Here is a 16,186-nt window from a genome sequence, read left to right on the forward strand (position 1 = left end):
CTGATTTTATGTTTCCTGCTGTGTGTTGTATCTTCTATGGCAATGTCTCGACATCTGTAACAAATCCTGGAGATTTTGCTTAATTTATTTTTAATATTTTTTAGGGAACTTTCTGAAGGTTTGAATGCATTTGAGAACAGTTTTGTCTCATCAGAAAGATATGCTGGTTTCTTCTATGTAGTTGTTCTCGCTGATGTGTTGCTGTATGTTTCTGATGAGCCTGTGATTGAGTGCGGGTTAAACAGCTGGAGTTACTATGACTCTCCTGTGGTCTCTTGATGCCTTGTCATCTGATTAGTGATGCACGTGGATTGATTGACAAGATTACCACTGGCCCTATCTTCGACTAGGATATAGCAAGATGTTTTAGATTCGTTCCAGTGGTTCAAATATTACGTTTCTAATCGGTCCCAGTGTTTTAAGTAGTGATTTCATTCCTGTGAGTGTCAAATCGTGCACGTCAATTTCTTGATGTTATAACGGTGATCTGCAATTTTTGTGATACTGTGTTTCTTGAGATGACATTTTATTGTGAGTGAGTTGAAGGCCCTTTATTCCAAGTAAGTAATGTTTATTCCAGAAAGAAAGTGTGTGGGGTAGTTGACGTTTTTTTTCTTCTGGAAAAGGTGCTGTATTTTTCGTCTATGTTTAAAAACATAAAATATGATACTATATTTTGGTGTGCATTTTTCATTCAATAATTAAAACAACCTGAAAGATTATTATTACTTTTATTTGGGTTTTGAGCTTATGAAGTAGAATCTGTAGTTTCAGTAGAAAATAATTTGGATTTCCCAAACAGAACTAACTGCTTTAAGATAGGTTTTCGTTTGAGCATTATTTAAGACAGTGGTTCTCAACCTTTTTTGTGACTCGCTTTTCAGTATATAATTTAACTTTTCTCCAGCTCCGAAGGTTTCAATCTGTTGTTTACACTTCTCTTACAGTGTTTACGCCGCTAAATTTACGGTTCGAGAGTAACTCATTCGCGCTCCTCTGTGATTGGTCGAGTTCAGTAGGGAATGTCGAATTTTTAGCCGCTAGTCCACCGACTGGCAGAATTCTACGAACATTCTGGAACAACGACAACCCAGAGCACGCCAACGATGGAAACTTATCGCCGGTAAAAAGTCGCCAATTTGGCGTGTCCCTTATACCAAAGCTGTTCCATAATTTCTATGGCGGAGCCATGTTTGACTCGAGGAGTCCTTTTTGCATATAATTTTCATGGTGGACCCCTGTAGACCTTTTTTTATTTATCAAATTTACTGATTTATTTTATTTTCCTCGAGTTGCAGCAGAGCCGTTAGGAATTGCACACAGAGCCCCAATGGTTCTGCAGAGCACTGGCTGAGAATTGCAGATTTAAGATATCAAGGTAGTAATATGCTCCTACAAAATTATTTTATATCTAGAAAAATTTAGTGTTAGAAAGAACTTTCTTTCAAAAATGATATTTGATCAAACTCATGTTGTTTGGAAAAATTTTCAAAGTAGGTTGCAAAACAGCACACAATAAACAAAAATAAGTATTCTCCATGTTCAAGACAAAAATGATAAGATTCTATCATTTTAAAATCTAGAAACCCACCTGAGTGTTTTTTTTTTTTTTTTTGGGGGTGGGAGTGAGGAAAATTGGAGCAACTGCGGTTATGTTGCGAAATTGTTTACGTTTGTAGTATTTAGTAGCTTCATCACACTTTGGTGGTTTTTCTTTCTTGCGAAACTTCAGCTTTGTAACAAATTATGCATTAAATTATTGAGCAATAAACATTTTGTACACATCTGTCTGTGGTTTTTTTTCTCATATTTCAGTATTTTTTCACAGTGAATAAGCAGTTAACAAAATTTCTTTAATGTGCAAAAAGTTGTATTTTACTGCATATAGAATTAAGCTGTAGATCTTGAATCGCTAATGCAAATAAACTTTATTTCAGTATGTGTATGACCAATAGATTGTCATTTGAGGGTTATGAAAATGCATTGGAATATAATACTTAGTGAACCTGAAAAAATTTGCTTGAAGGGTCCTTTTCCAGATATCTTTATTTCTAGAGTTTACGAAGTGTATACGAGCTATTAAAAGCAGGTAAATCGGTGCAGTGTATTTTCAGCAGTTTGTTATCCTAATTTTAAGGGTAAAAAAAATGTTTTTATTCTTCCAGTGTTTTATCATTTTTTAAAAAAAAAGTCTTATTCACAGGTTTTTGCATAATATATTGCGTATATATATATATATTAGACCAGTCGACTCAACCTTTGACATTGGGGGCCCCCATATCGCCTAGGAGCCTTGCTCCAGTATGTGGGGGCCATGAGAGATTTGCATACAGTAATTGTCTAGTAAGAAGAAAATATATCCAATATTTGAGGGAAAATGACATTCAAATTTGTGTTGAAAGACTTGGAAGCTTAATATTATTTTATATGAAAGTTATATCATTTTATTTCTTTAAACTGCTTTGGGCGGAACATATTTTGCAAACAGAATGCGTATTTATATGCTGCGAAAGATCGCAAGGAATGTTCTGCAAAGTTGGCAGAACTTAGCTATAGCACAAGGTTTCTAGAGTATATATTGCAGAGGATGTTTTGCAAGAAAGCCATGTTACGGGCGCACACAGGGAACAGGGGGAAAAAAAAGCTAGGACCCAGTTGGTCCCGTGATCGTCGTTTCTGCTCGGATCATGGAGGAAAGAGCTCGGAGTGCCACAGCCCTCTTTCTCGTTAGCACCGTAGACACCATATTTCCTCGAGAGAAATACGAGAAAGGGGCCGTTCAAGTATTACGTCATCATCGATGGGGGGGGGGGGGTAAGACGCCTTCATATACTTGTATTAAGGAGTTCTGGGGGGGGGGGGGGTTGTTGGATATTGCTTACGTCATCAGCCACCCTTTATGAAAATATGAGTTAGGATTCAGAAGGGCAGAGCTGATGACGAAATTTTGCTGACAATGGGGGGGTCAAAAATGGCTAAAAATTTGCTTACGTAAAACTTGAACGCCCCAAATTTGAATTCCAAATACGGAACATCGCCAATTATTGCCAAGAATGACGCCAAAAGTGAAAAAGTTGCCAAATATTGCTGATTTTACGGAAAAATCGCAACGGGAAATGAAGCATTACAGCAAATTGCAGGGGATTAAAATGAATTCCACGAAAAAAACGTTCACCAATACAAATATGGGAGATTAATGTTCTTATTTATATTTGTAATCGTCACAATATAATTTATGAGTTGAAAAATAGTTTCAATCTTTGACTTCAATAAAGAATAAAAATCTAAGTACGCATCATATAAAAAACGGGAAAAACCGGGACGGTCTCAGGAAATACGGGACGTATGGTCATACTCTCCAGTAATAATCATAAGCTCGATAGAGGCTTGATTTATTTATTGTTGGTGCTGCCATCTAATCTCGAAATTTCAGGCAACTCATGCAATGATGAAAAGCAAGAGTTTCGCCCTCTTTATATTATTTACTTTATATATATTACTTTTTAGCATAAAATTTTTTTATGAGACGAAAATTTCGGTAACATAATTCGTACATTTGCAATAATCAATTTTATGTTGAAAAAATAATTATTTCTTTCCACAAAAAATTCTGACAATATGGATGATCGAACAAATAAGTGAAAATACGGAATATGTGGTCTTCAAATAGGGTTACCAGATTCAAAACTGAAAAAGGGGGATGCCTGGTGCGAACCTTAGGCAGTTCTGTCTTGAAGCATACCTCCCCCACCCCGGGCAGTGCCCGAAGGGCCTGAAGAGAAGAGGTGCCTCAGAAAAACGAGACGTAGTTGAATTTTTCGAGAATTTTTCAGGTAGGGCCTCCAAAAAATTCCTTGGCTCGGGGGCCCATGATGCTCTTAAGACGATCCTGCCTGTCAGCCCCACCCTCGTGAGGGTCATGTAACTCTAGTATTTGATTCCTTTACTTCTATTAATTTGCATTAATTAAACAAAAACAGTAATAAAAAAGTTCGAAAAATGATCAAAGTTATCGAATATATTTGATAAAGAGGATGATGAAGCGCTTTAAAAGTATGACAAAAATTTATGTCTGTTCAATATGGTTCGAGCCACGATGAAGTGTCAGCAGACAGACAGACAGACAGACATGACCGCTGACCGCCCAGAGAGACCATCTTGGGATGGTTTGCGCTCTTTCCCAAAGGGATGGACGGTCTCGGAGGGCCGAAGTGCCAGCAGGTGGACCACGTGCTAATTATTATTAATAATCTATGAATTTTGTAAAATTAATTTAAATGCCATTCGCTCTCAATGGATCGTGTTTGATTATGATCCAGACTATCAACGCGTTCCTGAAATAATGAAAAAAATGAGTGTATGTTCTTTGCGAAAAAAATTTCCCCTTCAAGATTTGCGTTCGTAACTCGAAAAGTTTATAAATCGGGGAGCAACTACATAAATTTTTTTTAAAGAGGGCCGCAAAATTTTTTTTTTGCATTGGGACGCGAAATTCTCTTAAGCCGGACCTGTATCCAATTTTTGAATTTAAATATCTCACGGAATAATGCAGTTAAAAACATTTAATTTGTTTGTTGGGCTCAGAAGAGTAAAAAGCGACAACTGTCTAATTGGAAGGTACAGGACGAAGGGGATCGTACAAAAATTTACGTTTTTTTCATTTTGTGTACACTGTATTTTCCTCCCCAAAACTCGTACAGGGTGATTTTTGGTCATATTTTTAGAATATATAGATTAATAATAATATATTATATAGAATTATTAAAATTGGAACCACTACGATGAATGGTTGATGAGATAAAGGCTGTAACAACACTCCAAGGAGAAACCATTGAATCTTAGAATGGCCATAATATTACCAACAGGCAGGGCCTCAAGTAGTGGGTGGGAGCAGGCGCGTCTGGTGCCCCGGGCGCCAGACACAAAAGGGGGCGCAAATTTCACCATTCAACCTATCCTTCAGCATTACGAGGGAGGTGCCTAAATGAGTGGGTGCCCCGGCTAACCAAGTATCCAGTTGCGGCCCTGCCAGAAGTTATCTTATTTCTAACGAATCACCGTTATATTGGGTATTTTCTCTTTTAGATACATTCTCAAGTTTGTGATTTACTCTTGGTAGCATTTCTTTTACTTCTATAGATCAAACTACACAGTTGATCCACTAATGACCCACAAAAATCATGCCCTTATTCTGTAGAACTTGGTTTACTGCATAGGGCCCATCTGGGCACTTCTCCGGGGTGTCAAGTGACAATTAGACCTGGTTCCGATTTTCAAGACTAAATATGCAAATAGGTAGGTAAAAATTTTTAGCAAGGTAGTAGTGCCTCTCTCAGAAAAATCGCTTTGTATGTGGGCGTATGATAATGTTAAGACAGCCCTGGGCGTAATTTATGTGAAACTTGTAAAAAACTCAGCAATAATGTGAAGTCTAGTTTGCAATATTATTAGTTTCCTCATCTTTTGTGCCATCCTTTGTGATAATGATCTTCAACTATACAATCAAGTGCTTTCAAAATTTTAGGATCTTTTCTATCGGATGATCGATGTTGAAAAAAATTGTACATTTAAAAAAAACCATTTGATATATTTTTGTTGCGCCCCTTTTGTACTGATGCTCTAAGCACGTGCTTATTTTGCTTAATGGTTAATCCGGCCCTGGTAATATAAAAAAAAGATAATCTTTTTTTTATTTGGGATGTAATGTAATTTTTTATTTGGAGGTATGTAAAAAAAATATAATCTTTTTTTTACAACGAAAGAACAAAGTGTCTCAACAATATGTCTCAACTATAAAAATGATAATGATTATTCCAAATAATATTACAAATAAGCGAGAATTATTCGCAACTCGAAGGAGTTCCATAGATCATTTTCTCTACGGGCTCCGCGGCTGCTAATGGTGGCCCTGGAATTGACCGAATCCTAATGGTCCACTAACATTTTATTTTGGGCTTTAAATCTCAATTAACCTTGGATAATTATGCAGTTATTATTAACTACAAATACAACCGTAGACCGATTAAGTGCAACCAATTTTTCAGCTATTTTTCGGACCCCTTAACATCATATTTTTTCAGTTACATTTTCTTCCTTCTATAAATTCATAAATGCCTTTTATTGGTTCCTAATTTAGACATTTTTAGTGCCTTTTTGCCTGCCTATTTCGACCATTTTCAGTTCCTGAACTTCCGGGCGCTCTACTGATAAGATATTGTAGGCTTCTTCCGAATGACAATAATGTCTTGTGATACACTGTTTGGAAAAGAATGATTTTTTGATCATTACGTCTAAAGGACCATTAAGATAAAAGGGATAACATTAGGTTATGGTCTTTCTATTTTGGCGACTAGCGGCCCTCCTAACAACAAAAATTTGTGCGGGTGACACAATATGTGTTAACATATACAGGGTGTCCTGTAAGTGCTAACGTGGCCTTCATTACATCAACCGATTGTCGTAGAGGCGTGGTTTCTATTTAAAAATTGCGCAAAATGTGTTCAAAAATTACTCTGCACCAGTTTGAGGAGTAAAAATACAGTGTGTCACAAAATAAAAAAATCTAAATTTTTATACAGCACCCGTCTTCTAACTTCTAATTAGAAAATTGTTGCTCTGCCTCTCCTGAGGCAAACAGAAAAAAAAATCAGATTTTCTAAGTGCAATATTCGCTGAGATATTCGAATTCAAAAATCGGCGCAAAATTGGGAAAGGAGCGTTGTCCGTAAGTTTTTGCTGTTATTTAATATATAACTTCTCTCCGATACATTCAAATCGAGCACAACTCCGGTCTATCGCTGTAGGCAATTAACTACCGATTGAGTTGCGCCGGAAGTGTGAGTGCCCCCCCCCCGAATCCCCTGGGTCCTCCAGAGCTCCTGGGACCCGAAACCCCTGGGCGGGACCACGAAAACGATCACATACGAAGTATACAAATAAACACGTAATACACAGCTGCCTCACGACATTTGGCCAGTCGTGGCCCAGCCGCCTCGCGACAGTTGCCGACAGCGCAGCTCTTGTGCCCTCACGAGTAAAATTATTAAAATGTAGCAAATGGTTCTTTGAGCGGTGAGCTCCCATGTGAACCCCCCAGTATTTGGTTGAGCCCTTGCTGGTCTTGCCAGACGGTGATTGTTAGGCGCCGACCAAAAGGTCCTTGGTTCCGTCCTCGAGGCCTCTCCCCTTCCGAGTTGGGCCTTCTGTAGATTCTATTTGGCTCATTCCATCATCCTTTTCAGCATCTGCACATGCCAGCCGTCGCTTTTTAGGCACCGACCAATGGGCCTTTGGTTCCGTCCTGCACAGTTTCAGGTCACTCAAGAAACCATTTTCAGAATAATCAAATGGATCGCGGCACACTTTCAAATCTTTTAATTAAGTGGCCCGTGACACGTTTTGAGATCAGTGGAGTGGCCCACACTCTACAAAAAAAGCAGAACACCTTTACCAGGTTCTACCGCATTTGGTTTTTATTCCTTAAGAATTCTTCCACGGATGTAATAGTGATCTCCTCATCTTTCTTTGTGCACACAAAAACAAAAGGCGTGATATTTGTTATTTCAACTCATTATGGTATTTGGACGATTGACTTCAAGCTATAATTTGGCATCTTGCCATTTGACGCGGTTGTTGCCTCGCACACGTGATATAGTTCCATGTTTTTTCTAGTTTTTCTCACTAGTCATCGGCTTTCCTTGTCATGCTGACTCGACTGTAAACGGTGTTCATCTTTCAATTCACAAATGTACATCTCCGGTGTATTAGCATTGCGCCTATTCGGGTGGGTGTTTTTGCTGCAATGCGTTTCGGGTACGGAACTGAAGCCTCTGACGGAAGATTCCGTTCGGAACGTACTCCGGAATCGCCACTGTCCAGGGCAGATATTCACGGGACCTCAGCGGTCCATTCAGTGTAACAACGCAGAATACTTCCGAAACGTAAACTCTGGATACTCTGGAAGCGGGGACGCCCTAGAAAGATGTCGGCGCGATCTCGAGAGGATGATCGACAGTGTCGGCGAAGAATGGTCCTTGAGAAGTAAGTCCAGTCTTGGCTTTTTATACGGAAATATTTAAACGTGATGCATTTCTGATATTGTCAAAAAAAAACCCTAAAATTTTTTAGCACCCCCCCCTGCTCTAGCTATCATTTACTTACCATCCCTTACCAGGGACCTAACTACGCATGGGCAACCAAATTACATTTAGAAAGATTGGCATCAGTCTCATACAGTGGAACTTGGGTTATCCTTACTAGGGAAACACCAACGCGTGTAGACTCGAAATTGGAAAAAAGAAACCACGGCTAGACGAGTTTCGGAACTGTATGAAGTTCAGAGAGATATAGATGGCTTTTTTTTTCAGCCAGGGATATCAAGGAAACAGTTATTTTCCGGATATTATGCTGAGGTGAGCTTGGAAAGAAAAGTCATCACGTCTCCGCCGGGACTCGAACCCCCTGTTTCCTTGATATCCCTGGCTGAGAAAAAAGCCATCTATATCTCTCTAAACCGTCCCACCCGGGGGCCATTTCCTGAAGTTAAGAGAGGCTACTAATGCCTCTACTTCAGCGCCTCACGACACAGTGCGTGAAATTAGGAAGGCAGATTCATGTGTCTCCAGTGGTGTAGATGGTAGCATGCTTGCCCGGTATGCAAGAGGGCCTGGGTTCGAGTCCCGGCGGAGACGTGATGACTTTTCTTTCCAAGCTCACCTCAGCATAATATCCGGAAAATAACTGTTTCCTTGTATGAAGTTCCTTCATCAGTAGCAAAGAAAATAATTGGGAGATAGTGAAAATACTCCTTATAGCGGGAGTTACTCGATGTTCCAGACAAACAGTCGAATTGAAATGACCGACAACAAGAGGAAAAGGAGGAAAACCTCGGTCCTTTGAGGAGGAAAGTTTCTCTTGTCAATTCGACTCTTTGTTTGGAAACCTAGTATATTGTCTGATCCATAAGGTAATTCAATTTCTATTGGGTTAACCAGCATAATTTGTTTGAACGTAAACGTGCTCGTTATCGGAATCGCTAATTATCGAATCAAACTCCCCCTTAGGAAAGAATGGATACTCGGATGAGAGATTCGTTCCACAATTATTCATTTACATGAAAATGACTAATATGAACGGCATTCAATCAATAATAATGTACAACACAATTCTTTTGTCAAATAAAAAGAACACCATAATATTATTATATAATAAATAATACAATACAATACACACGACATATAAATTTAACATAAAATATTTCTCTCATTTATTCTAGAATTATTTATTTCTTTCACCAATTCCGAAATTATCTCTTTCATTAATTCCGAAATTACTTCCTTCACTAATTTCGAAATCATTTCTTTAACAAACTCTAGAATTAATCGATTTTCAATGTTTTCAACCATTTTCTGAAAATGTTCGGCGGGCCACAACAAAAAGCTGCGAGAGCCAAATGTGGCCCGAAAGGCCATACGTTGAGGACCCCTTTTCTAGGAGGTAATGACGATAGAAATTCAAGGCAAAGTCGAACAGAATGCACGCAAATGTCGTCATTTTGGGGGGGGGGGAGACAGTGTAGAGGAGTGAAGTTTTATACACAGATGCGTCAAAAAACCTTGAAATAACTGCAGAATTTGGCATTAGAGCAAGCATGATGACTCAGACATGTTTAATATGATTTCGAAGCAAAACTGTTTACTGAAAGTCAGGTAGCAAAGCGTGTGAACTGAATACGGAAAATTGTTATTGTCTACTACAGGAGGACGCAGCAAATTCATTTATTTGCAGTTCTGTTCTTAATTTTTTACTCATTATTCGGCGATGAAAATAGTTAACGTATGTAACGTACAGTCGATCCCGCTTATAACCGAGATAGAACATCAACTCTCAAAGTCACGTTGAATAATGCAATCACCCCCACAGTTTGTCAAAGCAGAATTAAAAAAAAACTTCAAGCGTAGTTGCAATGCTGCATCTAGTTTCGTATCATAAACAGTCACGCTGGGTGGCAACATGGCGGCTAACGATGAAGACGCCAGTTTTCATGCCTCTTGTAAACAGTTGTTTCAGACGATTGAAAACGCATTGTTATCGAAGTGTAATATGAATAATCAAACAAGGGAAGATGGAAGGAATGCTTTAAGTGAGTTGAAAAGTTTGATTACCATTAATTTTGAGCGATTAAAGTCTGCTAATTTTCGCATGGCGCTGGCACGTGTGTTCCTTTTTCGTTTGGGTCACGCTGACCAGAGAGTCTAATGGAGAACATTACTCACTATTCCACAGTACGTGTGTGGACGAAAGCGGAAAACCATCGGCTCAGTTGTAATAACGTAAGAATGAATAAAAAAGCGCAAAATTTTTGCTCGTAATGCGAATCGTCACTCGTTAACCGAGTCAAAATTTGTTCAAAAGTTTCGCTCGTTACGTGAACTGCTCGTTAACTGAAGTTCCACTGTAATCATCTTCCTACACGGCTTTTCTTCTCGACATTCTCCGTCATAGAGGTCATTGCTGCACCACAATTACTAAAACAACAGAGTTGCTGCACTTTAGTTACTGCACGCAGAATTAAAAAAAAAAGGGCTTTATGTACGCACATACGCGTCGCTACAATGCTACTTCTAGTTTCGTACCGTAAATAGTCACGCTCTCACCTGTGTTCATTTTGGTGACTCATTGCGAAGCGAGACGCGCTGACCGCGTCTCGCTGACCGAAGAATATTACCCACAATTCCACACTGTAGGTGTGGGTGGAAACGAAAAAAAAATCGGATCAGTTATGATAAAGTGAAACTAAATAAAAGTGGGCAATTTTTTTTGCTCTTTCGCAATGAGAGCGATTGCCCTTTCCAAGAGAGCCCGATAATATGGGAAAATGTGTCTGCCCATCCCCCTCCCGATACATCACCATGGATCCGCGCCGGGCCGACAGACAGGCCAGAATAGTCCGAATTTAATGACAGACATCCAGTACTAATTTGCATTTCCACTATTATGATAACTCTATATTAATCTATGTATACGACAGTGTTGGACGCTGCTGGGAAGCCCGCTAATGGCATTATAGAAGGTAATTTCGTATGGCAGGGCGACTACTTCGAATGCCTCAACACATCGGCTCCTGCAGCTGGAAACAAGACACCATTCAATGGACGGTACTGCTTGCTGAACCACGATTTAAACATAAAGATCAAGGTATGTACAAATACAATCGACCATTAGCAATCGATTTTCTGTTTCAATGAAAGAAAAAAAACCGCATTGTCCAATAACGATGGATCTGTGTATATTAGAAACAGAACGTGACTCTTCCACTGACGATTGGAGTGTGCGTTCCGGATACATGCGATGAAGATTCACTCGCCAATGTAACTCCCATTACAAGTAAGTGCATGGTTACAATCACCGATGCCACCATGTTATACATAAGTTTTTAATGTTGTCTAATGATTTTTATTTCGGCAGAAAAATTGGCATCTAACCCTCTCGGACCGATGAGGATGACTGGGATTCTGTGCAGGTCTCGAACCATTCCGTGGGATGCACCAGCGATAGTCATGTTGTAAGTAATTGATCTAAAATCATGTCTCAGAGCTCTAAACTATAGGAGTAGACAGAAAAAAAAATGCAATGGAACCCTCCCCCCCCCCGGGTCGCAATCCACTTATTCTGGAGATACATGCATCACCCCATTCCAGAAGTCGCCAAAATTTGGCAAACTTGCTCGCATCACGAGAAGCGACCGCGTAAAAATTTGCCTTGGTTGATTTTTACGGAGGGAAAGCGCACTTTTCTTATCTCTCTAACGGTGTTATCGTATTATTTATTTTTACCTCTTAGACTAGAAACTTATATACGTATAATGAATAACCATATGACCCGTATTTTACGGGATACTTCCATAGTTTTGGCCATCCTGACTGTTTTTAAAAAGGGTCCCGTTTTTCACGTCTTACTTTCAACAAGGTTTAGTTGAATTTTTGAGATCAAGAATTAAGATTATTTGTATGACATAAATTATATTATGATAATTACGACTCTATCATAATTACTTATAATCAAATGAATGCATTCATCTCACATATCTCACATATTTGTCAAAAATATATGTTGTTTTTAGAGAATTAAAGTTCAGTGCAATCGCAGTGCCTATGATTTTCCGCGATTGGCAATTTTTGAGAAATTTCAAGCGGTAGGTGGCAACTTTACTTGCCTTCGACGAGTTTTTTAGTTGTAACTGGGGGAGTTTTACTGTAATTTGTCATTTATTTTATAACCGGGAACTTTGCTCACATTTGATAGTTTTTTCTTCTGTAGTTGGCAACATTACTTGTCTTAGACAATTTTTCTGGCTGTAATTGGCAACCTAACTTGAATTTGAATTTTTTTTTTTTTTTTGGCTGTGTAAATTACAACTGTACTTGCCATTCAATTTTATTTATTTATTTATTTTTTGCTGTAATTGAAAATTTTACTTGCCTTTGACAATTGTTCTGGCTGTAAATGGCAATTTCGCTTTTTTTATAGTTTTTTTTTTTTTTTGCTGTAATTGTAAAAAAAAGTTGCTGTAAATGAAAACTTTACTTGTCACAATTTCTTTTTTGGCTGTAAGTGGCAACTCAACTTGCCTTTGACAATCATTTCCGTTATAACTGGCAACGTTAATTGCCTTTCTTATTTTTTGTAGCGATATCCCGTATTTTTCTGAAAGAAATATGGTCAGCGAACGTATTTTATTGTGTTGTGTGTATTGATACTTTTCCACTGGAGAGACTTTTGAGGGGCCGCATTCGATCCGCTGGCCTGAAGTTGTGCACCCCTGCTCTAACGGTACAATAGAACCTCGCGATAACGGACACAAATGGGACCAAAATGTTTTTCTTTTTCAAGCCGAGCACAACTTAGGTCTATCGCCATGGGCGATTTACTACCTATAGTCCGTTTCAGGTTAACTTTGCAGTGAAGAGGAAGCTACGAGGGAACCGCATCACTCGTTGCTATGACAACGAAAGCCTCTTAACCTATGTATCGATGCGCAGCCTCGGTAAGGTATGGACGATTCTCGCCAATCGGGCAGAAAATAATATTTTTTACGTGTAACGTAATGCTTGTAGAAAAAATTGCAGTGAGTTAGTAACAAAAAATTAGCTAATAGAAAAAAAAACCATCGTCGATACTTTCAGAAATTAAAGTGCGGTTTTTGAAATCATTTCATTTATTGAAAAGTATCTTAGTAACCCTTATTAACCCGGTTTTCACGTTTGAATTTGGGAATAGCCCCAAATAATAATAAAAATGATACGGAAAAATTTAGAATTCTTTTACTCACTTTTCTTGCCGAAATTTCCGTCGCTCACCCACCCGAACTCATATACGTCGATGCCACTTGTTATCACTACAGTTTTAGTAATTTTTCACGGATTCCCATTCGATGGAACCCTCACTTGACGTTGTAGAACTATCTGATTCTCTATTACTTATTAATTGTTGTTGCTCCATCAAGCCACCTGCAATCCAAAATTCCTCTTCTTTTTCAATAACGTGCTTTATGCATTATTGCCAAAAAGAACGGAGAACGTTTTAGCGTGTCTATCTCTGGTGAAAAGAAAGATACAACTGTCACAGAAGAAAAAAATACACTGCAAGCCTAAACCATTGCAGGTCTCTCTCTCTTGCTTATTTATATTTATCTGGATAGACACCGAAGGGGCATCTGGAGGAACAGCCTCTGCTGTGAGGGAGAAGATGGCGTGTTGGTGTGGACGCAAAAGAGACATTACTTATGTCAACACCCTCCGCTATGGGCTATTGGAATTCAGAAACCACCCCTATCCTACGAACACGGCAAGAAATAGATATAAAAAAGGGGGGGGGGGGTCTGGAACCGTAACCTACACCCATAAAGAGAGCCTCTCACAGCGGTATCGTGGAAGAGGGACACTTCCTGTAATCTATGTTCGTTGGAGGTTATTTTCGCGAGAAAAAAAAAAAACTAATTGAATATTCGTCTGAATGTAGAGGCCTATAACTACATGCAAAACTAAATGAAAAATTGTATCGGAAAAAATTCAACAAAATGACGATATAATATATATATAGTGCAATCAAAAAAAAAAAGCGTGATAGTGATATTGGCGGGGAAAATTTCTTGGAAATCGCGCCAAAATGTTCTTGAGCTCGCCATGGATTTTTGATAATGGTAACCAATATTTTTCTAATTTAAAAATTTTAAACGAATATACATTGGTTCAAAACGATATTTTTTCAGTATCTTTTTCAAAATCATAAAAAAATTTGAAATATTCTATATTGCTAGGCCGATACATCAAATTATGTGAGTTGGCGGCTATTTTGTACGCCAATTGTAGCGAGCGTTTTTCTGTGACTGTATTACGAAATAAGTCGTTAACCAGGAAAGGAGACGAGCAGTAGGCTCTCCCTTTAAAAATAAAGTTAGTACTATAGGAGTACGTGTTTAAGTTAAATTGTGTGATTGAATCTTATTAATGCACAGTAGTAGCATTTTTAGGTTACATTTTTAACTGAGCTATTGAATATATGGTCCGTCTATAGCCACAGGTAATTGAAAATCAATGCTAAATATAATCGTCAAAAAGGAACTGTAAAATCTAAAGTTACTCAACTAGAAAATTTTGCTAAGGACTTTGAGCCATCAGTGGATTCAAAACAATTACTTGATGTGAAATTGAACAATATCGCCGACATCAAAAAAAATTTTGAAGCATTGAGGAAAATATTATACGCTATAGACTATAGACATTAGCGTGTTCGACGAAGAGCTGCTGCACATAGATGAGCGACTAGAAACTCTGGAGGTAAGATTTCTTTTCTACCAAGAGTCGATGAAAAGTCATCATAAAGTTAATGTTGATGAGCGTAAAGAAATTTCACGTATAAAATTGCCAGACATTCCTCTACCAGAATTTTCTGGCAAGTATGAGGAATTTAGTCAGTTCAAAAATCAATTTAAGTGTTTAATTGAAGGCAACGAACAATTAACCGACGTACAAAAGCTGTATTATTTGCGAGCATCATTAAAAGGGGATGCAAAAAAGCTTGAAACAGCTGACGAAAGCTATGCTTCTTTGTTTGAGGCGTTAACAACACGTTATGAAAACAAAAGAATAATTGTTGACACTCATATTCAAGCTTTAATAAATTGCGCTAAAGTTCGACATGAGTCAGCTAAGGAATTGCGCAATCTAATTGACAATGTAAATAGAAATTTAAGAGAGTTGAAATCATTAAAATTTGAAAGAAATGATTTATCAGACACCATGTTACTGAATGTATTACTTCAGAAAATAGATAAAGAATCCAGAAAGGAATATGAGTTAACATTAACATCTACTGAGGTTCCTAAACTAGACAATTTTCTGGAATTCATTGAAAAAAGAAGTATAATGCTTGAAAGTGTCGGAAAAATAAATAGTCGTCAGCAGCAGCCTGACCGCAGAATACAACCGAAAGCAAAAGCTTTCATGGTATATGATAGTGATAATATCAAAGAATATACAAGATCTTGTGCCTCTTGCAGAGGTTTTCATGCATTATATAAATGTGTAAAATTTCAAAGAATGAGTGTTTCGCAAAGATATGAATTTGTGCGAAAGCATAATTTATGCTATTGTTGCTTAAAAATTGGCCATATTACGTCTCAGTGCTTATCAAAGGTCATTTGCTCTATTTGCAATTTGAGACACAACACTCTCTTACATCGGTGAGAAACGGCGTCTCCAAAAAGCAATAAAGATGTCATCCAACGAAAAAGCGAAAGCGCTTCCCCCATACCCTCAGAGGGAGGAGCAGTAGGGGGCCAACAGCCAGATGTTCTTCATAGTCTGTGCAATGTGATAAACACAAATTCATCAGCACTTCTCAGTACTGTGAATGTTTACGTCTGCGATTCCCAAGGAAAAGAGACTCGAGTTAGGGCCATACTCGATAATGGTAGTCAAGTGAACATGATGACAACAAGCTGCGCCGAAGCCCTCGGGTTGAAGAAAGAAAAAGTTTATGCCCCCGTTTGTGGCATTAATGGCTTGTCACATACCGTGAAAAACAAAACTACCGGGGTAGTCGCAAATAAAAGCGGCGAGTTCAAGAAAGAATTGGATTTTTTGATTGTATCCAAAATAACAGATTTCACCCCATCGTCTCCTTT

General features: G+C 38.3%; 1 protein-coding gene across 1 annotated transcript in view; it reads left to right on the forward strand.

Moving 5' to 3' along the window:
* Positions 1–7,693: 7,693 nt before the first annotated feature.
* LOC149081012 (uncharacterized) overlaps positions 7,694–16,186 on the forward strand; it is a 58,848-nt gene continuing 50,355 nt past the window's right edge. Inside the window, exons 1-4 of the mRNA XM_089238283.1 lie at positions 7,694–8,040; positions 11,030–11,196; positions 11,295–11,385; positions 11,467–11,563. Coding sequence (XP_089094409.1) covers positions 7,746–8,040; positions 11,030–11,196; positions 11,295–11,385; positions 11,467–11,563 — 650 coding nt within the window. The 5' untranslated portion in view covers positions 7,694–7,745. The remainder of the gene's footprint in view (positions 8,041–11,029; positions 11,197–11,294; positions 11,386–11,466; positions 11,564–16,186) is intronic.

Source organism: Pholcus phalangioides, unplaced genomic scaffold (assembly GCF_987345545.1).
Source record: "Pholcus phalangioides strain wild (caught in Gottingen) unplaced genomic scaffold, Ppha-v1.0 ptg000010l_1, whole genome shotgun sequence".
Lineage (NCBI taxonomy): Eukaryota > Metazoa > Arthropoda > Arachnida > Araneae > Pholcidae > Pholcus > Pholcus phalangioides.